This window comes from Microtus oregoni, unplaced genomic scaffold, assembly GCF_018167655.1.
Source record: "Microtus oregoni isolate MIOR12 unplaced genomic scaffold, Mior012 000003F_ref0000135, whole genome shotgun sequence".
NCBI lineage: Eukaryota > Metazoa > Chordata > Mammalia > Rodentia > Cricetidae > Microtus > Microtus oregoni.
Window position 1 is genome coordinate 22630819 of NW_024543062.1, and position 26678 is coordinate 22657496.

General features: G+C 43.3%; 1 protein-coding gene across 2 annotated transcripts in view; it reads right to left on the bottom strand.

The window, feature by feature from the left end:
• Window positions 1–26678, bottom strand: part of Naa25 (N-alpha-acetyltransferase 25, NatB auxiliary subunit) — a 54860-nt gene that overhangs the window by 13579 nt on the left and 14603 nt on the right. Inside the window, exons 4-18 of one of the 2 annotated variants that reach the window (XM_041648375.1) lie at window positions 26532–26650; window positions 21720–21794; window positions 20154–20261; window positions 19802–19880; window positions 17943–18054; window positions 17024–17113; window positions 14695–14864; window positions 13506–13618; window positions 11783–11990; window positions 10634–10723; window positions 9041–9221; window positions 8436–8535; window positions 4546–4697; window positions 3683–3808; window positions 141–384 (exon numbers count right to left, since the gene is read on the bottom strand). In XM_041648375.1, the coding sequence (XP_041504309.1) occupies window positions 141–384; window positions 3683–3808; window positions 4546–4697; window positions 8436–8535; window positions 9041–9221; window positions 10634–10723; window positions 11783–11990; window positions 13506–13618; window positions 14695–14864; window positions 17024–17113; window positions 17943–18054; window positions 19802–19880; window positions 20154–20261; window positions 21720–21794; window positions 26532–26650 (1967 nt within the window). The remainder of the gene's footprint in view (window positions 1–140; window positions 385–3682; window positions 3809–4545; window positions 4698–8435; window positions 8536–9040; window positions 9222–10633; window positions 10724–11782; window positions 11991–13505; window positions 13619–14694; window positions 14865–17023; window positions 17114–17942; window positions 18055–19801; window positions 19881–20153; window positions 20262–21719; window positions 21795–26531; window positions 26651–26678) is intronic. The other variant, XM_041648377.1, reaches the window with a different exon arrangement.

Genomic DNA, 26678 nt, shown 5'->3' on the forward strand with positions numbered 1-26678 from the left:
AAACCCTGAAATGGCTCAAGACCATTAAATCCTTCTTTCTCACAGCGCCACAAATTGAGCAAAATGTGCTCTTCATTATGCATTAAAAGACAATTGCTGAAATAATTATTGAGCCTCTGACAGCAAATACTTGTTGATACCTGAATTTCTTTCTCAATAAACCGCTTCCCCGTCTCCACGGCCACTTCTAGCTGTTGGAGGAGCAAACGAAGAATGTCAATCCGGGAGGATACACCATTCTCCGAGGTCTTCTCTGAGTTCTTTGGCTCCACAGGGTGGGTAAGATTTGGAAGTCCACTGATCAGTCTCAACGTTAAGGTGCGAATTCTTAACCACATGGTCTCCTCCTCCAAGGAGAGTTTCTTATGCTCTTCAGAAACATTCCTTAAACAAAAACATCCCCAGACCATCCATTTTACTCAGCCTGTTGCCTTCAAAGCTTTGAGCATTTGCTTTCACCCATCAAGAAACCTCAGTACAATTTCTGCCTCAGGCCAAACATCTGATTGCTGCCTGCTTTACCAGGTAAGCTGGCCATGGCAACCTTACCAACAGGGCCATCTCCCCACTCGGAGCATCTGCTCTGATTAAAACACGAGTGACACAAAAAAGCTGAAATGCCAGAAAAACAAGTGGTAATAAAGAACCCAGCTACCCAAACACTCAAGAGTCCACAAACTCACACAAACCCCTTCAGACTTCTCTATACAAAAGTTATATAAGTATATAAACTGTACTGGGGCTCAATTTGTTGGCACAGAATATCCTTACCATTTGCAAGTTGTATTCCAAATAGCACCAAAAAAATTACATATATGCAAACACATATATTATACATGTATTTGGTAATATATATGTGTGTGTGTGTGTGTGTGTGTGTGTGTGTGTGTGTGTGTATGTATATGAGGCAGGGTCCTGCTAAATCCACCTGTCTGTCTTTCTAAGTGCTGGGATTAAAGGCATAGATGGCCAACCCAACTGATTTGTACTACTTTTGTACTGTATTTATTTAATGGCAGAGGATCTATTTGCAAGGATAGCCTTCAACTGATGCCTGACAGCTTGTACTCCAATCATCACTTAACAAGAGCAGCTCCTGTGGCCAGACTATAAGAACACACCACTTGTGTATGGTGAACATCTTTTCTACTGGAAGCCTGGAACCTTGGAACATGCTGAACAGCGTATGATGTAGCCAGCTGCTAAAAACCTTGGACACTGAGCTGCCCTAAGCAGAAACAGCACAAACTGTGTGATGGCACCATCTCTCTCCTAGATGATGCTCCCCCAAGTGGAGGGAGGAGAAATCAGTGTCCCAGGCTGGGTCTATCCTACCATGTAGCTTTTGCTGGGATGAACCCTAGTGCTGCAGTACAGCAACTACAGTCTTTCTGCCAGTTTACTCGGTGAGTCGTGGCAACCTACAAATCAGTATTCAAAGCCCTCTCATACAGGGCTTACATGCCTATGCATTAGCTTCCTAATACAGACCCTAAAGTAAATATGCTGCATTTTAAGTACTGAAATATGATTATCAATTCCATATAAATTTTACATGTCAATTAAAAACAAGACAATAATCATGTTCCCACACAGCCAATGTTGACCACAGATGTTCATCCCTAGAAAACAAGTCCTGGTGGTAGTAAGCCTCACCTAAGTAGTTCCTAGTTGCTGATTTTGCTCACTATGAACTCTTTATAAAGGAGGTCACTACAAATGAAGAAATGTGTATTTAATATTTAATTTTTTTTTGAGTTAGGGTCTCTTACAGCCAAACTTGCTATATATTCAAAGATAACCTTGTACTTCTGATCCTTCTACATCCCTGCCTCTCAAGTTCTGGGATCCAGCAGTATGCCACCACATCAGGATCTATACCTTACTATCGTCTAGTGAATCCCATTCCAACCTCTTCTCAACTTTTGTGGGCACAACTCCTTATATTCCTTTAAAAAAAAAAAACTTTTAATTTCCATGCCTATACTGGAGAGGGCAGTGGGTTCCCTGTACTACTACTACCTCCCTTCATACCATGTCTCCTTGGACTGTCACCCTTTGAGCTGCCTTGCTTATCTTTATGCCCCAGCTCCAATTCTAGGGCCCAATGTGGTAGGCACACTGTGTTTGTGGAATTGAGAGCCCTGCCTGTGGCTTCTGTCACTATTTACCCTTCCTCTTTACATACTTCATGCATGCACATGGAGGCCAGAAAATGGTTTTCTTCTCCACCAGGAAGGTCCCAAGAATTGAACTCAGGTTGATGGCAAGTCCCTTTAACCACCGAACTATCTTGCTGGCCCCCCTGCCCCCTCTGAAGACAGGACATAAAGGCTAGCAATCTGAAGTACGCTCAAGAGTATGGCAAATGCAGCTCTTCTGGTGGCTGAGAAGTTGCTTTTCAAAGAATCACAGGATGGTCTTGTGATTATCTCATTGATATAGGGCTTGAACATGCTGTGTAACTAGGGATGACCTTGAACTCCTGATTCACCTGCCTCTTAAGAGCTGGAATCACAGACAGGTGTACACCAGCAAGCCAGGCTCTCGGAAAGATTTTAAACCAAACTGTTGGTTATTCAGCAGATAAACTGGATCCAGAGAGTTTACTGTCCAGGCCACAATTAGTCACAAAGGGAGCACAGTTCTCACCTCACTGCTCTGGACTGCTAACAGTTTTTTTGGCACCCAAAAACACAGGGCGTTCATTTGACCTCGTCACAGGGATATGACCAGAGAGATACTGAGAAGCCATCTGAGAGAAGCAACAGGACATGAAGCTTAGCGGAATTAAGTTAGGGGACAGCAAAGGGGACAGTAAATAGACACTATGGTACATTCACTAATTCTTCTCTGTCTGGGGTTCTCCCTTTTTCCACTCACTATCACCAGTGAGAAACCTGAGTGCCCGAGTACACACCAGAAGTCTGCATCTTCACCTTCACCTCAGAAGCCACAAGTCCAGAGTAAGCTGTCAGCTCTAAAACGTACATGAGAAATAGGCAGAGCAGAGGGCTGGCTCAACTACATGTTGCTGAGTGGGCAGAGGGCAGCACATGATTTGTCCTTCAGTTTTTTGACTTGCCAGGGCTATTCATGTTTGCATGTGGCTTAGAATAGAACACCAATTAAGTATTTTTAAGTTATTTTTTTCCCTGAAACAAAATCATACTATGTAGCCCTGGCTGTCCTAAAACTGATTGGCCTCAGAGTTCTGCTACCTCTGCCTCCAGGTGTGAACAACACCTGGCTAATAAACACTGATATGATTACAACCTTTTGTACTGTTAAAAAGAAATAAGTAATTCTGTATACAAATACCAGATACATGCACAAACACATGCACATGTGCACGTGTGCACACACACACCCCTGTCAATGTGCCATAACCCTTTAGAACCTAAGGGAGATTACAAGCCTCTACGAAGTGCTAGAAAAGCCAATATATCACATAAAAATATTTTCTACCTTCCTCTTAGATGACTAGGGAACTGCATCCTGCACCTTGAATCACCTGAAAGTCATACATGCCATGAACAGACATAAACTTAGCAGGCCCAGCGCTGGGGTGGGATGTGCTGTGCACTTGTGCTCCAACAATGAACATGTATATTTGTGTAAAAGAGAAACTTTTAAAAAGTTTTAGATGCACGCTGACTCTTCAGAGCTGAGCTCCTCATACCTGTCCTTTGGATCCCAGCTAAAGAAAACATCCAAGTCTCTGTTGTCTCGCAAATCTTCCCATGGAACGTCATCTTCCTCTGGCCTCAGGTTCATTGATTTGATACTTTCTGCCAAGCTAGTTGATCTGTAATACAGAAAGTTTGCTTTGACTGTACCTGTGCATATGTGCACGCATCTGTTATATGTTGCACATGCAAGAAGACTGCGTCACTGTGTATGCCTGGGGCGACCAGAGGTTTACATCAGATGTCCTGCTCTGTTTGTCTCTATTTTGTTTTGGAAGATAGATATCTCACCAAACCTGGACCTCACCGATTGCCTGGCTGGCCAGTGAATCTCAAGGATCCTTCTGCCAGCACTGGGCCTCCTGGCTGGGATTACAGGCATGCACGGCCATGCTAGACTTTTTACTTGGATGTTGGGGATTGGAACTCCAGAGCTATTTATCTCTCCAGCCCTAAGGTCTTATTTCTAAAACAATATAATTATGACAACATTAGCTAGGACTTTCTTTTACTGGAAAGAGAGAAAGGTTTTACATTAGAAAACAAGGTCTTATATAAGGTCAAATAGAACTGAGACAAGTTATGACAGCAAGCAAAAGATTTTTGGAGTTCAGCAGAATACAGTGGACAAGCACCTGCCCTGTTCCTGAAGCCTATCTAGAGAGGAAGGGGAGGCTCTACTGGATCTGAGATAGTCTCAGCCCTCCAGCATTCTCCATGACAGGGTCAAGGCTCTGTGTCTCCATTTGCAGCTTCTTCTCTTCTCATCCTCCATTTACCCTTAACTCAGCTACTGACAACTAAGACCATCTGATCTGGCCCCTTGGTCCCACTTGGCCTCTCATCACATACTTACATGTTTGCTTCAAGAAGAAGGTCTAAGAGCATCCGTTCAGTGCGCACTTGTGCAAAGTGGAGAGAATTATTCAGCCTGTTCCTAAAAGCGATAAACTCTGGAATCTTCTCAAATGCACCGTATTTGTAAGCTTGAATAATGTATTCTGAGGTCTGAGAAGGAAAGACACCACCTTGGTATAAATACTTGCACAGGTCAGCCAATGTAAGCAAAGCTTGCCAGCCAACTAAATATTCAAACTACAACAGAGGCTCTGGTCCAGGCTCAGAAGGTCTGGCCACACAGCGCAATCCCAGCCATGAATGAATAACACTACTTTTATTTCCTTCTGCAGATGAGTCAAATGTCTCCTCCACTACAATGCTAGCCTGAAGTGGCTACAGCCATCTCCAGCCATGTCGTAGCACTCATGTCATTCATGACAGCAGGACTTAGAGGATGTTCTATCACAACAGCCAAAAATTTGGCAAATGCCATTCTGGAATGGAGCTTATGTATCCTACAATCCTAACACAAACTATGCTCTGCAGAAAGCATTCAAAGGTGCCATAACTACACAGGCATACCCTATGGGTTCCAAATGAAACCCTCTCCTTCAGAAAGAGACTGCTCCTTGGGTGGTTCTTTCTCAATACGGTACCAGACACAAGGCAGATAAGCTTCTCAGAAGGACAGAAGACACCAAACAACGAGACCCATCAACAGGAATGCCATCTACTCTGAGGAAGATGTCAAGAACCAAGATTCCTGAGCACACAAAACTGCTAGAAATCACCATAGACAACTAAGGGAAGGCAGCGCTCACACGTGTATTTTAGTTACAGATTAAAATCATCAGATGAAATGCTGCAGAACAAAGGCAGGACAAAGAATTCTTCATGAAGTACTGGTGCAACAGAAGCAAATCTCAGGGAAGAACATTTCACAAAGTGGGTCGAAGCCACCAGGATCAGAAAAGAGATCAGCCCTGTGGGCCAAGGAAGTGTTTAGCTCAATGCTGATGTCTGCCTCAAGACACTTTCTGGAAAGCCAGTCTTTTGCCGAGCCTTAGTTTGCTTGCTCTGCCCCCATTTCCACTATGCCTGAGTAATTTGCCCAGTAGAAAAATAGGCCAATAGTCAACAACATACCCTCTGATACACAGCCTCGCAGGGTTCATTTCAGGCCGTGGGGTTGCACCACGGGCGCTAAGTCAACTGCTTTCGATGCGGCTTTTAAACCCCCAGGGGACACCTCGGCCAGCTGTTTGCCTGCAGTATCTGGAGAGATTAAAGACGGACGGACACAAGAAAATTAAAAAGATTACGTGTGATCCTGTGGGTTTAGGATTACCTGCCAACTTGACTGAGGACAACTGCATGCCCCATCAAGAGGCCCACACTTATCACATCCTTCTCTCCTACAGTCCCCAACTTAGAAGACGTTGGCTGCTGACCCTTGAAATGGGAACCTACAGCTTGACAACACTTCCAACAATTCAGGATAGAAATAGGACGTGGGGTGGTTCTAGACAGAATGTAGTTCCAACATGAGACCCAGCCTTCCCTCAGTGGGAGCCTCAGTGTCTAAGTGGCCCATGGAACTTCACTTGTGAAAAAGACAACAGCTTTTCAAAGAGAGAAACAAGGGGCAACCAGGAGTTAAGTATAGTTTGTAACAAGCCAGGAACAGCTGCAGTTTGTCCATCTGCCTGAGATAGTCCTTAAATGCCACAGTAAAGTGACTCTGCAGAGCTAGCCAAGGGCCCAGGGAATAACCAGGAGGTTGAGAACATCACTGATGAGGCCTTGTGCCTCGTGGAACACACCCAAACCAGAAGCCACAGGCACACTAAAGACTACTGACCAAAGTGTGCATCCACAGCTACTGCCATTCATTTGTGCACCAACGAGGCTAATTAGATGCCCAAAAGACCACTGAAATGAACCCGAGTCGCTGTGAAAAATCAGTAAAATACATGGGTATCAGACCTTTAAAAATGACCTTTATTAATACCTAAATCAGAGATTTCAAAAAGAACTTTAAAAAGATTTTTATTATTTTTATTTCTGTGATGTGTGTTTGGGCAGATCCCTTGGACCTAGAGTTACAAATGGTCACGATCTGCCTGATGTAGACTCAGGCCCACTGCAAGTCCAGCAAGTTCTTCACCACTGTGCCATGTCTCTGTCACCAAAAAGCAAGCTTTTAAAACCATGAACATTTAAGTGACTTTTGACAATGAGGAAACCTAACACTGATTCCCAAGTACGATGACAACAGACAGACATCCAAAGATAATTTTCATCCCACAGCACAAAGCCCCTGTACAACAGAGTGTTTGTTATTGAAGAAGTGCTAAGTTGAAGAATTAGAAATGAAATACCTTAGCCGCCTAAGAGAAAAAGCACTTGGGACATTCCCAAAACCAAAGAATGAAAGCTGCAAAACATGGAGTTTGGGTTTTGCAGAGATAACAGGTGCAGGGTTCCATTTCCTTACTGGGGACACAGGCACAGCTGCCTCAGGTCAGGTTAGAATGGTTAAAAGTGGCACTCAAGAAGGGGACTGTTACTCCCTGATCAATAAGATGCCAACCATTTATCAGGCTCAATATCATGCACATTTAGCTGCATAAATCAGCTATTCAATGATTCATAATCAACTATTAGCAAAACACTGACCCCTCTGAGGACAGGCAAGAAGATAGAGAGGAAGTTTAGAGCCAGCCTCACCTACACTGCAAGGCCCTGTCTCAAATTTTAAGTCTTCAGTAAATGAAATGTCTTTAACCTCTTCCTTATAAATATAGGAAGAAGAGATAAAATAATGAGACTTGAGGAAACAGTTTTCAAAAACTGTAAATTCCTTGAAAAAAAGAGGAGGGTAATCACAGATTCACTCAAATGATAGTTACAGCGGGCATTTAACCCAGTGTCTGAGACAAGGTTTCTGCTTCTATGCCAAGCTGGCACCTTGAAAGCAACAGGCTTAGATGCAGATACCCTCTTCTCTCTCATCAGGAAGAAAGTCTCCACAGATACCAATCCCTTCCATTGATGGTAAGGGCTGAGACAGAGGGGTTAGCCTTCTCCGGGATTGGAGTTGTCCTCTGCTACAGCACACCTACAACTCAAAGTACAGACTACTCAGAAGCGCCTCTACCCTACTTCTCTAGTCTCCAAAACACCTCTCAAGAATCAAGTGGATGACAGGAGTGACTTTAAAGCAAAGGACTCAAGAGTATTGTCAAGATAAATCTCAGATGGTGACTTCCTCAAAAAACTCAAAAACTCCGTACCAAGAGACCAAAAAAATGGAAAGCTACAGGCTGAGGCTGGCATAGCCAAACTCCAGGAAGTAAGGCTTAGCCACCACACAGGAAGGACAGCAGCAAGGGCCACTCTAACAACACACCTTCTCTGAACACAAGCTCCCAGACAGTTTTGCAAACCATCAGCTGAGAGCACCTGGATGCCCTGAGACCTTCTTTAACCCAATGATCAAAAGTGAGCAGCAGGGTGAGTGCACACAGTCCACCCTCACCTCCAAGGCAGCTCTAACTCACTGCTCCTTAAATGTAGTAGGGGTGGCTGTTGGTTGGTACCTCTTGCTTCTTCTAATCTTGAAAAGTCTCTGAATAGCATTTGAAACAAAGCTGGCAGACAAAAAACTTCTTAGTCTCTTAATGCCCAGTTAGAAATGTAAACTTCCAAAAATTCAATTATATGCATGCACACTGAACAAATGCAAATAGCTCTACATATGGTCTAGGATGATTAAACTCAGCTTAAGGGCACCTGCCAGCAACAGAGCATGGTGTCATGTGATATGCATGTTGTGACCCTAGGGAGTGCACTCTGAACCATGTCAATCAGCAGTAAATTACAGCACCAATGGGTTTCACTTACATCTTTCTGGTTGGAGTGGAAAAACCTGAGTGCGAAGTTACAGGACTGGGAGGCAGCAGCGTACTGACCCAAGGATGCAGCGTATCGGGTCAGAAGATAGCTAGGTAGGAAGGAAAGAAAAAAACATGTCACAGTTACCTCATTCTACTGTCAAAATATTAAGTGCCAAGAAAGAGCAGGGCATAAAAGAAATCAAACAAAAAACACTGCCAGTGGAATGATCTAGTTCACAGGATCAAATTAAAAGAAAATGAACAGAGTTCTTTCTTTACACCTGACAATAAGAGAAAAATAAAGCTGGTCAGAGAACATGGTGTTCTCTTCCTAAATGTAAATAGAAAATGCCCATTAGTAATTGCATAGCATAGCCAAAACTCAAACTCAAAGGGATACTTTGGGTCAGTGCCAACAGCAGGGAGAAGTAGCAACTTCAAAATAGTGTGTGTATGATTGAAGCTGTAAACTCTGTAATGCTTGGAGATATAAGTCCCTCGTGCTTTGCAGAGGGTCACAGTAGTGACTGGTGTCTAGAGTGCTGTTTTGTTATCACCTATAAGTGAGCTTCCTAGGCTGTCTGCACAGTATTCAGAGTATATACTACCAACCCAATGGTGTCGTGCTGGATATGCTTAGCATCAAGGCTGGAGTAAAGATCCACCACTGGCTCAAATGCACCCAGCATGCAGTAGATTCGAACAAGCAGCAATTTGAACTGAGCATTGGATGGGCTATGGGTTAAGCCTTCTTCTAGCAGAGTCAGGGCCTGCCACACAGCAGTCTCCTCACCTAGAATCAAAACACATCATTATCCACTCATCTTTAGGGAACCTGCCAAAATCAATCGCCTGCCTTGACTAGTCTTTGAATAATTTTGGATGCATACAAATTTTAGATGCAGACCTGCAATCAAAACAGGGGATTTCCTTGATCACAAAGCCCTTCAATAGTTCTATCAGTAATTAAATACAGCTGTGCAAGAAGACGACGTGTAGATCTAGAGAGGGAAATCATGGAACCTCACAGAATCTTGGATTCTGAGAAGAGAGGGACTTAGAAGAACTAGAATCTGCTAGATGCCCCCACCCCTGCAGCATTGTCCCAAGACCCTACAAGTTATCATTTTTATTCCATATACAATCCTACTAAAAATATTACATTTGAGGGGGCTGGAGAGATGGCTCAGTGGTTAAGAGCACTGGCTGCTCTTCCAGAGGACCTGAATTCAATTCCCAGCAACCACATGATGGCTCACAACCATCTGTAATGAGATCTGGCGCCCTCCTCTGGCATGCGGGCATACATGAAGGCAGAATGTTGTATACATAATAAATAAATAAATCTTTGAAAAAAAATATTACATTTGATACTGTAAAAAAAACAAAACAAAACAAAAAACTGCTATTAGGACTAGAGAGATGGCTCAGCAAATAAAAGTGCTTGCTGCCAAAGCCTGCAGCTGAAATCAATCCCTGGGTCCCACAGGGTAGAAAGAGAGAAATGACTCTGGCAAGTTGTCTTCTGACACGTGACCCATGAAACATCTGTGTCCACATGTCATACATAAACACACGGAATTAAATTAAAAAAATAAAGAAGCTTATGTGGTGGCGCACACCTTTAATCCTAGCACATGAGAGGTAGAAGCAGGCGGCTCTCAGTTCTAGGGACAGTCTGGTCTAATATTGAGTTCCAGGCGGAGAGAGGAGAGAGAGAGAGAGGGAGGGGAGGGGAGGGGAGGGGAGGGGAGGGGAGGGGAGGGGAGAGGAGAGGAGAGGAGAGACACAGAATATCTTTTATGTGTGTGGTTTATGGAGACAGGCTTTAGCCCTGGCTGGCTGTCCTAGAACTGACTTTTTAGGCCAAGCTGGCCTCAAACTCACTTGCCTCTGCCTCACAAATGCTGAGATTAAAAGCATACACCGCTGCCACCACCACCATCTGGCAGAAAAATCATTTTTTAAACATTAATAAATAAAAAGAGGGTTTTTGTGTTCTGTGGGTTTGCCCATCTGCCTTTTAAATCAGTGTGGTTATATCTTAACTCTAGTTTTAAATCAGAGTGATCGTTCATTATGCAGATAAATTTAGAAACCAATGAGATAGCTGCTGAGTTGGGCCCAAGGTTCAGTGCTAAGAGTTTCCACAGTGTGGCCTCCATCACCAGCAAACCCCCATGGAGGTGACACCGGTATCCTTACCTGCTTCTCTCCATATATCAGTGAGCACATGGACAGCGAGGAGGCAGTAATAATCAGAGAACTGCAACTCTGTCTTCAAACAAGAGCGCCCTAGGGGAAGGATTAAAAAAAAAAAAACACGCCTATTTTTAATAATTACTCATAAAGTGCTGCGACAGGAGACTTTTGTTTACTTTTGAGGAAAAATGATAGGCAGAAAAAGAGGAAAAGAAAAAAGAAAGTAAGAATAGGATGAGTAAGCCGGGCAGTGGTGGTACACGTCTTTAATTCTGCTCAGGAGGCAGAGGCAGACAATCTCTGGAGTTTGAGGCTGACCTGGTCTGGTCTACAGAGTAAGTTCCAGGACAGCTAGGGCTAGACAGAGAAACCCTGTCTCGAAAAACAACACAAAAACAAATAAATAAAAAAGAATAGGGCCTGTACCGAAGAAAAATACAAGCCATAAAAACGGGATGTAGCATGAACATAAGTACTTGCTTAGCATGCACAAGCAACTGGCTTCAATCCCTGGCACCACAAAGGAGGGCAAGAAAAAAATGGATGTATAGAAGGAAGGGAGGTGAGAACACAAACCAAATCGCTTATAAGTCACACTGAGCTGGAACAGAACATTCCAGAGGAGAAGGTGCATACACCAGTCTTTACAAAGGGAAAGATCTAAGAAGTCTGAGGTGAAGAAAAGAACCAGAGCCTCAGCTTAACTAATGTTGTATCAACCCTCCTATCAAATGGTTCTTAAAGCACAGTGGTGCTCAAGTGACACCTCTACTGAGTGGCTTACAGCCAGCCAGCCAGAGTCCCTGCTTCTGCACTAAACATTACCTTACAATTCACACTACACTACTCTGCTTCCTGCAGTGTTGTGAAGACATAAGGCCACAGCTCACAAGCGCAAAAATCCTCACAAGTCATACAACTTGTTTAAGAACCATGGAATAGTCTGGCTGCTCAGGAGGAGTAGACAACACCTGTTAGCCTAACTAGGTTTCTGAGAATTACTCAGATTGAGGAAGCATTTGATAAAATGCCTAGTATATGCACTAGAGGAGTGTGCTCTAGGTACTTTACATACTGACTTCTCGGTCTTAGCAGAACTGGCAGGAGGGTGGGGAGGACACGGGCAACACACACATCTGAATGGCTACTCACCAAACTCCAGTCCGTGTTGGTACCTTAACATCAACTCTCTGACCACACCCAGCTTCTGGTTCTTATCCATGATGTGGTACAAGCCAAGGAGCCTTGTCAGCTGCACGACACACAGATGCTGCTGAAGGGCACGGATGTCACCTGGCAGGGCAAGTTTGTCCTCTGTTGGTGTTGACAATGGAACAACTCCAAGAAGCTGATTAATGAACTGCAGAGAGGAAGAACAAAGGCCACACAATGCAGATGTGTTTGGGACACCTGAGATGCTCTATGGGATTCCTGTACCAGCTATCTCTACCCCCCACAGCTATATTGTCCAACCTCTAGCTCTCAAAGACCAGGTATGGTGCTGCACGCCTAGATCATGCATGGCTATGCAAACTGAGCCACAGGAAATCCTCCCACCCCTTTACTTTTATTTTATGTGTGTGGATGTTTTGCCTGTACATGTGGTATGTACTACATTGCGTGTATTCATGGAAGCCAGAAGTCGTCACCAGATCAATGTTCAGGTAATTGTGAACCACCAAGTGGATGGTAGGAATTGAACCTGGATTTGTGTGAGAGCAGGCAGCACTCTTAATCGCTGAGCCAATCTCTCCAGCCCCCAAAGACCTCATCTTTAATACTTATGGTCTTCCCTTCTGCATGTTACAATTTACCCAAGAAGTCATACCCCTGAACTCTGTACACAAACACCACAAAAACAGCTCCACTTAGACAACAAGAATGAAGAGTCTTTCAGAACTCAATTGAGACTAATGGATCCTTATTAGTTAGGGAGCTGGGATTAAAGGCATGGATACACATGTGTCCTAGATGAGTCACCTAAGTCTGTCAAAGTACTAAGTCCTGGTGGAGTGAAGATACAGTCATTCCACTGTGCTCAGTCCACTTTACTCGTCATGGGCACAGAAGGCTTTATGGTAGGCCACATGGCAGCAGCCCTAGCACAATAAGACTTCCTTTCCAGTCATCAAGCTTTGCCACAGGGTTACTAGTAAACCAGTGGATGGCAGATATGGGTTTATTCATGCCTTTATCTCTGCACATAGTGTCCTATCCTACCTCAGTCACATTGCTCCCCAGTAGATAAAAGGACTCCAACTGCCTATGACCAAGGTCAGCTCTGGAACATGCACCAAATACTTCTGAGTATGAAACAGTCTAGGGAAGTGGTTCTCAACCCCTTTGGGGGTCGTATAACACATATATACTGACGATTCATAACAGTAGCAAAATTGCAGTTATGAAGTAGCAATGAAATAATTTTATGTCTGGAAGTCACCACAACACGAGGAACTGTATTAAAAGGTCACTGTGTTAGAAGGTTGAGAGCCACTGGTCTAGGGAAGTCCTATGTATGGCTCTCCAATGTGTAAAGACACAGCAAGATATACATGCCACACAAGTGCCAGAGTAGCTTGACTTGAAACTGCTTAGCCTCTAGATGACATCAGTCAGGTGTAAAGGCTCACACCTGATCCCAATGTTTGAAGGCAAAGGAAGGAAGACCCTGGGCCACATGATCCTTCGCAGAAAAATTAAGATCCTATTGACAGGTGAGAAATCTGAGCCAGGTGAGATGTCCAAGTGTGATTTTCCACTGGTTCTAGACCTCACCAAGCACTGTGGCTGCAAGGCACTTACTATATCGCCTTTCCTGCACTAGTGTACATGCACAGATACTCTGGACACTAACAGAACTCTGAGAGACACGTACTTGTGTGCATTGGGCAGCAGGCAAGAGGTCAACAAACACCTTCAGGTCTGTGAAGCAACATGGCTTATCCCCAAACTTCTTGAAATACTGGAACATTAACTCTTCTGGGTCACCTTCAAGAGAGGACACTACATTACTCATTACTCAGACTGGTCTGTTTCCTTCAAATTAACTTTGCCTGCCGGGCGATGGTGGCGCATGTCTTTAATCCCAGCACTCGGGAGGCAGAGGCAAGCGGATCTCTGTGAGTTCGAGACCAGCCTGGTCTACAGAGCTAGTTCCAGGACAGGCTCCAAAGCCACAGAGAAACCCTGTCTCGAAAAAACCAAAAAAAAAAAAAAAAAAACAAATTAACTTTGCCTGAAGCCAGTCACAGTAGCACACACCTTTAAGTCCAGCACTCTCTGTCTCAAAATATAAAAGACAAAACACAATAAAAGATAAAGAAATAAGAGTTAAGTATGGTGTTGCTAGGTAGTAGTGGTACACACCTTTAATCCCAGCATTCAGGAGGCAAAGGCAGAAGGATCTCTGAGTTTGAGGATAGCCTGGTCTATATAGCGAGTTCCAGGATAGCCAGGTATACACAGAGAAACCTGGTCCCAAAAAGACAAGAATTATGTATGGTGGGCACACCTGTAAACCCAGCATTTGGGAGGCTGAGACAGGAGGGTCACTTTAAAGTTATTCTCAATTTTACAGCAAGCTCCAGGCTACCCTTCCCACCTTCAATAAATAAATAAATAAATGAAAGAATAAATGAATAAATGAAAGGTAGGCTCACACTGGGAGGCTGAGTTCCAGGTAAGTTTGGGCTACTGAATGAGATCCATTAACAAAAAAACGCAAATCAGAAAGAATACTCAAGTACTCTGAGAAATATTCAGAAGGGCAGGACTGGAAATTTCTCTTTAAGACCAGATGGACTAAACAGATACACTAATATAAAAAGCTAAGTCGATGGGGGAGGGAATGGGAAGAGAGGAGGGAAGGGCGACAGTGGATGGTATGTAAAATAAATAAAATAAAGCCAAACGGAATATGTGTGGAAGATGGATTTTTTTTGTAAGTAAGCCATCTTTAGTAATTATTTTCAGATAATAAGCGCATTGATAATGAGGACTGAAGTCAAGATCTGAAGCGTATCCCTCATCTTCTCTAGTGCCCCCCAATGGCCAATTATTCTTACCCAGCTTGTACTCGTCATTACAACCTTGGCTTCGCAGGCGCCTGATGAGCTCCAACTTAGCAAGGTGTGGGCCTCGGACATGCCTGGCATTTTGTGATGCCTCCATTATCCGATCCTCTATAAACTTCACAGCGTCTTCTGCAGAGCAGTGTACTTCCCCTTCTAAGGAGCTGAAGGAAACACAAGGCACTATTACTGCCTCCAACAGGCTCCATAAAGTTGAAGCCAAGAGAGACTGATCTTAAGAAACCGTAGTGTGCTATCTATAAACAACAAAAACAGCAATAAAAGAACAGTGACAGAGTGTGGTAGGTGACACAGCTACAACCCACGCCTCTAGCAGATAGCAGGAGACTAAGCAAAGGTCAGCAATGGCTGCACATGAAGACCTTGCCTCAAAAAGTCAAGGGCTCCGAGTACCTGGGAGGAAGAGGCAGACAGATCTCTATGTGTTCTAAACCAGCCAGGTTTACACAGTTCCAGAACAGCTAGGTCTAGAGACCCTGTCACAAACCCCACCCCCCTAAAAAAAGCAAATGGCTAGCAGAGTGGATTAGTGAGAAATCACTTGCTTCACATGATTAGAGGGCTAGGCAGTCCTTAGCAAGGCAGTGAAGGGGCGCAACCCACACGAGGTCAAGCAGGTATGAGAAAGCCATGAGCCTAATCTAACAAGTAACAAGCTATAAAATTCTTCTTCACTTTGACTTCTGAATACTGTAGATTAACAAATCACCCTCACCTCTTTAAAGGTGGCAAGACGGCTCAGCAGTCAAATTGCCTCTATGAATGAGGACCCACATAGTAGGAGAGTATTCACTCCCACAAGGTGTCCTCTGACCTTTGGGGTGGCACACAAGTACACACACAAATAAATAAAGCTTTTTTGTTGTTTTGGTTCGAGACAGGGTTTCTCTATGTCGCCCTGGCTGTACTAGAACTCATTCTGCAGACCAAGCCAGCCCTGGACTCAGAGATCCACCCGCTTCTGCTTTCTCAGTGCCCCAAGTACTGGGACTAAGGGTGTCAATCAATATGCCTGGTTAAATGAAGCTTTTACAAAAATTGGTTTTTGGCCAGAAGGTGGTGGCCCCTACCGTTAATGTCAGCACAGAGGAAGCAGGTGGTTCTCTGAGTTCGAGGCCAACCTGGTCTACTGAGTGAAAGAGTTCCAGGACAGCCAGGGCTACTAAAGAGAAACCCTGTCTCAAAAATGCAAGCAAAGCAAAACAAAACAAAACAAAACCCTGTTTTTTAAAGATTCAATATTTTTTTCTTCATATCAGCTATAAAAGGGGAGAAGAAAAATTTCTGCTAATAACCTAACTGCAATCAACAGCAGAGACATTAATGGATCAAGAAACATCTCTCAAAGATAACTCTTGAGCCACTCAAAAAAAAAAAAAAAATGAAACAGACTTACATCTACCACATATGAAAGAGCCTACACATATTTAGGGAGGAAGACATCACAACAGCATGTCTGATCTAATCCCACTCTCAGTACACAGCACTGTGTTAACAAAGGATAGAAGCCAGTGGGGAGGCAAGAGGCTGTGAGGATTTATTTTTACATTAACAGGTTAAGTGGGACTAAATACCACATGGGGACTAAAATGAGTCTTACAGGGCACATGTGTTTATTACAGTAAAACAAAATGACTGTTTAAAAAGAATGTATTTGTGGAGTGATAAAGCATAACATAAAGTCCTTTTGCTCCATCACACTCAAAAGTACCACTGTAAAACGGACATGCTGACATATGCCTGTAATCCCAGCACTCGGGCTAAGGCAAAATAGAAGTCACTATCCTGGGAATAAAGTTCAGTGCTAAGAAGCCTTGCATACCAGTGTAAGCCCTAGGGTCAACTACCTGTCCACAGAAAGTGAACCTGTACCTCAAAGATGACAACCATTTGGGGTCACTTAATGCAAGCTGCCCAAACAAAACCACTTAAAGTATAACCTGAAGGCTAGAGAGATGGTACATCAGTTGTGAACACTATTGCTCTTCCAGGCGTTCAATTCCCAGTACCCACATGGCAGCTCACACCAGTCAATAACTCCTGTTCCAAGAGATTCAATGCCCTCTTCTGCCCCCTGCGCACTAAGTAGAAACACAGTAAACATATATACAAACATACAGATATACATATATATATACATACATGGACACGCGCGCGCACACACACATATATACACATACATGCAGGCAAATTAATATATGTTAAATAAAATGAAATTTTTGGAAACATCTTACAATTACGTCACATATCACTCCTTATTTAAAAAAAAAATGTTAAGAAAGTAAAAAAGATGACAACTTACTGTTCCCCTTCAGCAGGAGGCGTCCAGGCCTCTTCAATCAGTCGAAAGACAGAATCGAAATAAGTCAGATAGAACTGCCAGTCATCTGAGCTAAAATCAGATTGAATGATGCACATAGTATTAAACTCAAGTCGTGATAAGGTTCCTTAGGTACTATGACTTCAACCAATTTTCTAAGTCATGCCCACGTATACCAGGACCCCCCAAGATGGCACTGTGGAGACTGTCAGAGCCTGGGGCTTTCTAGATACTCAAAGACTAACTTCAAAACATACAATTACGGGGGCTGGAGAGATGGCTCAGTGGTTAAGAGCACTAACTGCTCTTCCAGAGGTCCTGAGTTCGATTCCCAGCAACCACATGGTGGCCCACAACCATCTGTAATGAGATCTGGCGCCCTCCTCTGGCGTGCGGGCACACATGAAGGCAGAATGTTATATACATAATAAATAAATATATCTTAAAAAAAAAAAACATATAATTACCCAATGAGCTCTTCCTAACTAGGAACTGGCATGGAGAGGGAAGCCTCTTTAAGGCCAGTGTCAAATATGACACAGAAACTTGCTAGGTGGTGATGGCACACGCCTATTATCACAGCAGAGGCAGGGGGATCTCTTCACAGAGATCCAGGCCAGCCTGGTCTACAAAGCTAGTTCTAGGACAGCCAGAGCTACACAGAGAAACCTTGTTTCAAAAAACAAAAACAAACAAAAAGTAATACAGTAACTCCACGCTAATCCTTAAGAAATAACTTATCCACCACTTCCCAGGCCCCATTAGGAGTTACTTTCAAAATATAAAGCTCATTGAAAACTTCTAACATACCCAGAACTCTCACAACACAGACCAGCATCAGTCTCGGGGGCCTGGAAACCTTCCAAGGCTCTCAGCTCACAAGCAGTGGCCATCTACTTACTTTTTCAACAGGAGCCGTCGGGAAAGGGCGTTGCACTCTGGCCACCTGCTCAGCTTCTTGTACATGGCCATGCATTTGTTTTCCCGACTCTGAATCTCACTTGTCAACTTATCTACAACAAAAAGTATAAAAGTTTGGCTAGTTTCATGTCTACCGGAATAAAATCCAATCGCGGGGGGGGGGGTCCTATTTGTTGGCTCCCTCAAGAAAATAAACTTCTAGCACTAGGGAGGCAGAAGCAGATGGACCTCTGTGAGTTCGAGGTCAGCCTGGTCTACACAGCTAGTTCTAAGACAGAACTACAGAGAGAAACCTTGTCTCAAAAAACAAAAACAAGGGCTGGAGAGATGGCTCAGTGGTTAAGAGCATTGCCTGCTCTTCCAAAGGTCCTGAGTTCAATTCCTGGCACAACCATATGTAATGAGGTCTGGTGCCCTCTTCTGGCCTGCAGACATACACAGACAGAATATTGTATGCATAATAAATAAATATTTAAAAAAAACCAAAAACACAAAAGAAAAGAAACTAACTCTTAAAATAATACACTCTACTATCTTACAAAGATCCTTTTCCTAAATAGAAACATTTCCTACAATAAATTTAAATAATGGTTGAAGATCCACACTGAGCTGTGATAGATACATGTAGAATACAACATATCCGGACTCAGAAACCTCAACTGACACACTTCTGAAAAATGAGTACTGCAGACATGCAGTCAGGCAAAACACCCATACCTATAAAATAAAAGTAAGTAAAATGGCCAGGCGATGGTGGCATACACCTCTAATCTCAGCACTTAGGAGGCAGACATGGTAGATCTCTGAGTTTGAGATCAGCCTGGTCTACAGAGTGAGTTCCAGGACAACCAGAGCAACACAGAAAAACCCTGTCTTGAAAATTCATAAATAAATAAATAAATAGTGGGGGGTTGTTTAACCGGAGCTGGGCATAGTGGTGCCCACCTTTAGTCCCAGCATTTGGGAGGCAGAAGAGTATGGGTCTACAGAGAACACCATTCCCAGGATGTCTTGAAAAACAAAACAAAATAAAAAAAAGTTAAACCCAGGAGTTTATGGGAAGCACAAACTGGGCTCAATGGAAGCAACTGGGGGCAGGAAGGTGGTGGTAGGGAGATAATGAGGTGGGGAACACCTAGGGAAAGTTGAAAGAGGGTAAAAAATGAATACAATCAAAATTACCTTGTATGAAATTCTCAAAGAATTAATTAAAAAAAAGTGTTACTGTTTGAGACAGGGTTGGTCTCTCTACACAGCCCTGGCTGTCCTAGAACTCACTATGTAGACCAAGCCTGCCTCTGGCTCCTAAGTGCTTGGGATGAAAATACTGTTAATAGTTTAAACATAAGTTTAGAAACCAGCCTACAGGGCTGTAGAGAGCACTGGCTCCTCTTCCAGAGGTCCTGAGTTCAATTCCCAGCAACCACATAGTAGCTCACAACCATCCATAAAGGATCCGCCTTCTGGCGTGTAAGCATACATGCAGGCAGAACACTGTAAAAGTACTAAATAAATATAAATCTTTAAAACAAAAACAAAACCACAACCTTAAGAGGGATATACATAGATCTACAGAGAAAAAAGGACAAGATCTTCTGAGTAAATTGGGAGCGTGGGGCTCACAGGATAGGGTAGAAGAGGAGGGAGGAGAAGAGAAGGAAGGGAGGGAGGGGAGCAGACAAAAATGTACAGCTCAATAAATACTACAAAAACCCCTATGTTTAGAACATAGAAGTATATAGCAAAGTTATAGGACTTTTATGACTGTATGGGAACTTTTCAACCACAAGTAAGTTTCATCTTCAAATTAAAAACAAAACAGGAAACTTTTTAAATTACCTCCTAATTTCCCTCTAATGACATCCAGGGCTTCCTGGTACTTCCCCAAGCGTTCCAGGATCATATAATAAAGTTCAACCTTGTAGAAGACACAAACAGTTACAGCATTGAGAAGCAAGCAGGAATACAAGCATCTGTGTACTCATTACAATTATTTAACAGAACTGTGTCGACGACTTTTCCTTTCCACACACATCTTAATTAACAGAGAGCACTTTTCAGAGATAGCTCGGTTTCATGATCCTTAGCTGAGTCAGGCAAGTCTTTTTTACCTAAGGCCCAGATAGGGTCACCAGCTATAAAGTGGACATTGTTGTCACAATTGGAAAATGGAGTAAGGGCGTATACTCACTTCAGCTTCAGCTTCTATCTTGTCCTCTTTCACCATTTTTTCTACCATCCTCTCTGCCAGGGGCAAAAACATGGTTTTTGAGAGATTTTCATCTCGTGCGGATATAGACTGCAAGAGGAATGATAAATATTTTGCTGTAATCTCTCTCCTGCTTGTTCTGTTCACATCACCATGCAGAACACCACTAAGACCTGTGACTCTGGCCCCCAGTCCACTGTGTACATTAACAGGCCTAATATGAATCTACCACGTGGACACACGGAATCATAGCCGCCTTAGCATCCCATTCATTCCTACAACCCCTGGCTTCTACATGACTTAGTGCTTTGACAGGCTGATCTGATAGTTACCTACAAGTACTCAAAAAGGGGTGTGCCTCTGTTTGGTATTACATTACCAGGGTGCCAAGAAGGAAGCTGTGTACACTGTGCTTTGATATGCTAACACAGCTACAAAAGGAGACATCCCAATTCTAGTTACACAGCTCTTGTTATTAGCTAATTACCATATAGCCACCACTTTTAAACCAGGACTACTGTTAACTGAACAGTGCAAAGATTCTGCTCAAGGATCACTTATCCAGAGGACACAACCTTTCAAAGTAGATATATACTCAACTTACAGATATAGAAACTAGAGAAAGGATTCCCCCAGTAGTTTGACAATTTCTAGTAAAGCCCCACACACTTGAAGATAGAGAGCTTGGTTTATTGTGATGATAATTTTTTTTTATCTTTTCGAACAGGGTCTCACTTGCACCCTGATTCAGCCTCAAACTCCAGATCATCTTGCTGTGCTTGGGGTTCCAGGTGTGTATCACCATGCCTAGTCTATAATGTGTTTTCTCAGCATGACCTCCCAGCCCCTTCTCCCCAGAGGGTGTCAGTGTGATTCTCACAGGAGTTCTGGGAGATAAGCATCTCCATTCCACAAAAGAGGAAGTTGAAGCTTGGTAAGAACAAACACCAGCCAGTTGTAGTGATGCACACCTATAATCCCAATACTCAAGTTCTCTGTAGCCACATACTATTGGGAGCCGGCCTGGGATAAACTAATAGGACAACTGAGAAACTACCAAGCAGCCAGGCACGATAGCCACCTCACCTGTAATCCCCAAATTCAAGAGGTGGAGGCAGCAGGATCTTGAGTTTGAGGTCAACCTAGGTTACATAGTAAGTTCAAGGTGATACCCTATCTCAAAACAAAACAAAAAAACACTAAATAAGAAAGGTGGAAAACTGTCTCAGCGGTTAAGAGCACTGGCTATTCTTTCAGAAGAATCAAGTTTGATTCCTAGCACCCACATGGTGACTCAAAACTGTAACTCCTGTTCCAAGGCACCAGACACCCTCTTCTGGCCTCAGCAGCTACCAGTATATGGTTCACAGACATACATACATACAGGCAAAACACCCATATACATAAAATAAAATTTAATTAAACAAAGACTACCAAGTATTCCCAAATTGAAAACCAAGGGATGATCCATCAAGACCCTCCTGACACAGTTCATTAGAGACAAAGATGGTAAAGACACTTCAATCCAATTCTGAGCAACATACTTACTTGCATGATTAAGCTCATCACAGACCAAAAGTAGTAAGGGTTTTTGGGGACAATCTTATACAAAGCCATGCCAGCCTGAAAGAGAGCATAATTTAGAGAACATCAGATAGACAATTAATAAACTGGAAATGAAAACAAATATAAGTCTGAGTGTGTGGCACGTTCCCGAGGAGACCAGTAACACAGTTACATACTATAGGTGATGGCAGTGCCTGATAACCTCATCACTATGACAACAACAAATAATCATAAATGTCAAGTTTTACATCCTGAGTGACAGTTCAACTTTTGAACCATTTAAGTCCAAACTCAGAAAATGGATGTGACACAGTACAGTTCTAAGAAGACTACCAAAATTCACAGAATTTGACTATGAATGTTTATCAGTGTGATCTTCAGACTTGGATAAAGTTCAGTTGGTGGAGTGCGTGCCTACCATGCCCAAAGCCATAGGAATGCCCACCACTGTCCAGGCACGGGATGCATGCTCATAGTTTCAGGCACTTGGGAGACAGAGGAGGTCCAATCATCCTCAGCTGCACAGGGAGCTTGAAGTCAACTTAGGCTGAGACCCTGTCCAAACAAACAAGCCACAGCAGCAGTCCTCACTGAAGACCCTGAAACAACTACAGCAAGCAGGGCCACCAGACAGGAGGTAGACTTGGTGGGAAACATTTGGTGGGAAACATTTGGTCCTTCCAAGCTATCAATAATTACAACTAACTCCACCAGCCAGGCACTATGGAACATGCCTGTAATGAACATGGCCTCCCAGAACTTGAGGTAGAGACAGAAGATCAAGAGTTCACTCTTGTTATATAGTGAGCAACATGAGACACTGTCTCAAAAAAACTAACAGAAAAAATGACTAACCCTTTTACATACTATGCCCACACTTAGAGCAGATGTAGACAAACAGAGCTAACAAGAATTACTTGAGCATACTGAATTGCTGTCCCCAAATCCCTTCAACTCAAAAAAGGAACCTGTTCTAGGCATGAGCAAAATCTAGCACAAGCAAAACAGATAAGGCAAAATGTAAACCACACAAATAATTCATTAGAAGTGGTGTGTGTTTATGCCTATGTGATGGAGGAAGGTCACTGGCTAATTAATAAAGAAACTGCTTGGCCTGATAGGTTAGAACATAGGGGGGTGGAGTAAACAGAACAGAATGCTGGGAGGAAGAGGAAGTGAGCTCAGACGCCATAGCTCTCCTCTTTGAGGCAGATGCGATGAAGCTCCGACCCAAGATGGACATAGGCTAGAATCTCCCTGGTGAGTCACCACCTCGTGGTGCTACACACATTAATAGAAATGGGCCAAGCAGTGTTTATATGAACACAGTTTGTGTGTTATTTTGGGGCATAAGCTAGCCAGGTGGCCAGGAGCCAGGCAGTAGGAACGCAGCCCGCAGCTCCTTCAACACATATAGATTCACATGTGTGCACATGCCTATGGAGGCCAGAGGACAACCTCAGGGGTTGTTCCTCAGGAGCTGTCCACTTTGCTTTCTGAGATAGGGTCTCTACTGGGATCTGAGGCTTGTCAATTAAGCTAAGCTGGCTGGCCAGAAAAAGGCCTCCTTAGCACTGGAATTACAAGAAAGCCATCATATTTAATGTAGTGTACTGGGCACTGGGAATCAAACTCTAGCCTCATGTTTACATGGCAAGCATTTTACCAACAGAGTTATCTCTCAATATCTTGATTATTATTGTTTTGTTTTTTTCTGTGTAGTTTCGGAGCTTGAACTGGAACACATTCTGTAGACCAGGCTGGCCTCAAATTCACAGAGATCCACCTGCCTTTGCCTCCACCTTCCCAAGTGCTGGGATCAAAGGTGTGCACCACTACCACCCAGCCCAAGTCCTTGATTCTTTTCTGGGCACAGGTAAACATGCAGCTGAAGCCACCTCAGGCTTGCTATGTAGCTGAAAATGGCTCTAAATTCTCGACCTTCCTATACCCATCTCCCAAATGCATAACACAGATCTAACCAATTAAAATTTACCTAACAATAGAAATGTGTATAAAAACACCATACTAAGGGGCTGAAGAGATGGCTCAGAGGTTAAGAGCACTGCCTGCTCTTCCAGAGGTCATGAGTTCAATTCCCAGCAACCACATGGTGGCTCACAACCATCTATAATGAGATCTGGTACCCTCTTCTGGTCTGGTGGCATCCATGCAGATAGAACACTGTATCCATAATAAATAAATAAATCTTTAAAAAAACAAAACAAAACAAAACAAAACAAAAACACCATACTAGCCAGGTGGTGGTGGTACATGCCTTTAATCCCAGCACTAGGGGAGATCTCTGAGATCAAGGTCAGCATGTTCTACAGAGCGAGTTCCAGGAGAGGCTACACAGAGAAACCCTGTCTTGAACACCCCTCCCCCCACCAAAAAAAAAAAAAAACTCACCATACTACAGGCTGGCAAGTTGGGAGCACTGGCTGCTCTTCCAGAGATCCAGATTCAGTTTCTAGCACCCACAAAACTGTTCAAAACTGTCTTTAACTATAGACCCAGGAGATCTAGTTACCCACCCACTTCTATCCTCCTCAGATACTGTACACAAACATACAAGTAGCAAAACACACCCATATATGTATGTATGTATGTATGTATACACACACACACAAAACAAAAGGAACAATAAATAAATAAACAGAATCACATGCTAGGTGATTCCAAGAAAGGTGAAATCACACACGTTCTTTCCTCCTTAAGAGAAAATGGGGAAGTATCATTATGAAATCCCCTGAAAAACAGCATTTCAGATGGATCTTAAAGGACAAGTGAGGCTCTAGGCTAGAAGATATTAGGATGCACAAACATTTGAGGTCAATAGGTGAGTAAGTCATCAATTCCCAGGAGGAAAATGAGTCTGAACAAAATCAAAGAGAGTGAGTCATGGGGTGGAAAAATGGCTCAGCAGTTAAGAGAGCCGGCTGTCCTTCCAAAGGACCCGGGTTCCAGACACACACAAGAAAAATCAAGAGGGCTGGGCCAGTTTTAGTGGGAAAGCGCTGGCCTATCACCAGAAAGCCCTGGGTCCAATCTCTAAAACTAACAAAAAAACTCAAGGAGTCAAAGGCTGGGCTTTGCATGAAGGGTAGACATCAGTACGTGTAGGGCCCTAGGTCAATCTCCAGCACCAAAAACCATAGAGGAAGGAAAACAAGTTCATGAGAGACACAAGAAGTACTTCTACTTTGAAAACTTATATAAGAGAATATAAACGCTGATTCTGAGGAAGGATTTGTATTACTCTGTCTGACTTCCTATAGTTACGGTGTGATACTGCAGGCAAAGAACAAGTTAAACAAAAACTCAAATTTCTTTTTAAGATTTATTTTTTTTAATTATGTATAGTGTTTGCCTGCATGTATGCCTGCAAGCCAGAAGAGGGCACCAAATCTCATTATGGATGGTTGTGAGCCACCAGGTCCGTTGCTGGGAATTGAACTCAGGACCTCTGGAAGAGCAGCCAATGCTCTTAACCACTGAACCATCTCTCCAGCCCCCAAAAACTCAAATTATAAAAATATCAGCACTCAAGAGGCAGAAACTGAAACTCAAGCCTTGCTAGATACTGCTTATTAAGTTTAAAGCAGCCGGGCGGTGGTGGCGCACGCCTTTAATCCCAGCACTCGGGAGGCGGAGGCAGGCGGATCTCTGTGAGTTCGAGGCCAGCCTGGTCTACAAGAGCTAGTTCCAGGACAGGAACCAAAAGCTACGGAGAAACCCTGTCTCGAAAAATCCAAAAAAAAAAAAAAAAAAAAAGTTTAAAGCAAAGTTCCACGAAAGGCTTAGCTACAAGCAGGTTTTGTTGTTGTTGTTTTCTTTTTGAAGCAAGATCTTGAATTCATTCCAGGGCCTTATACTTGAACTTACTATGCAGCTAACTTTCAATTCTTGACCCTCCCACCATCTACCCAGGTACTTCAATGATAGGCACATGCCACTATGACAGGTTTATCCTACAATGCGGCTAAAGACACAAAACACTACACTGTACAATCCCAGCTACTCAGGAAGCTGCAGACAGAATGACATCAAGTTGAAGGCTATTCTGGGCAAGTCTTTCATGGTGCCCAGGCTGACCACAAATCATCATATAGCTAAGGATGGCCTCGAACCTCTGATTGATTGATTGATTGATTGATTGATTGATTTTGGCTTGACTTCCAGAGTGTTGGGATTAAAGGAATGTGCCACTATGTCCAGCTCACATTAATGTTGATGGTAAACCCAGAAAATGTGCACTCCTGGCAAACATTCCGACTGAGCTACAGCCCCAGCCCTAATGCAACTTCTAAAGGGCTAAAAATACAGTCACCAGTAACATCTGCCTAGCCTGGGTTTCACCCACCATGCCACAAAAAAAAAAAAAAAAGTAAATATTTGTGTAACATTCTTCAAATGTACACAATGAACCCCTAAAATCCGATCAAATAAGCCACCTCTGGAGAGCAAAAGCTAAGAATTTCAGCCATAGGGACTTTTCCCCTGGTGAATTTATCTCTCAGAAGGCTAAAGCAGCTCAATTAACTGGATGTAAACTTAAGAGCAGCTCTGTTTTGTGCTCTGTGATTTCTGCCTATCCACTTTCTGAAACCTGAACAGGCATGTCACTCTAGAGCAATCTCAAGCTGACAGCAAACCAAAGCAAACACATGAGCAGCCAGCCAACTTCCCCAAATCCCTGAGAACTCCATAACTGGCTGATCACCACACACACAGCAGCTCAATCATATCAGAGACTTTGTGCCCTACCCAGAAGGCTGTGAATTTGGTTACCTGCTGCATCTTCTTGTACTCGCCCACTCTGGCGTAGGCCATGAAGAGGTGAGAGTGATACTCCTCGCTGTTGGGAACTTTCTTCACAGCCGCCTCATAAAGCTTTGTGACTAACTCCGCTAAGAGGAAGACAAGCAAGATTGGGTT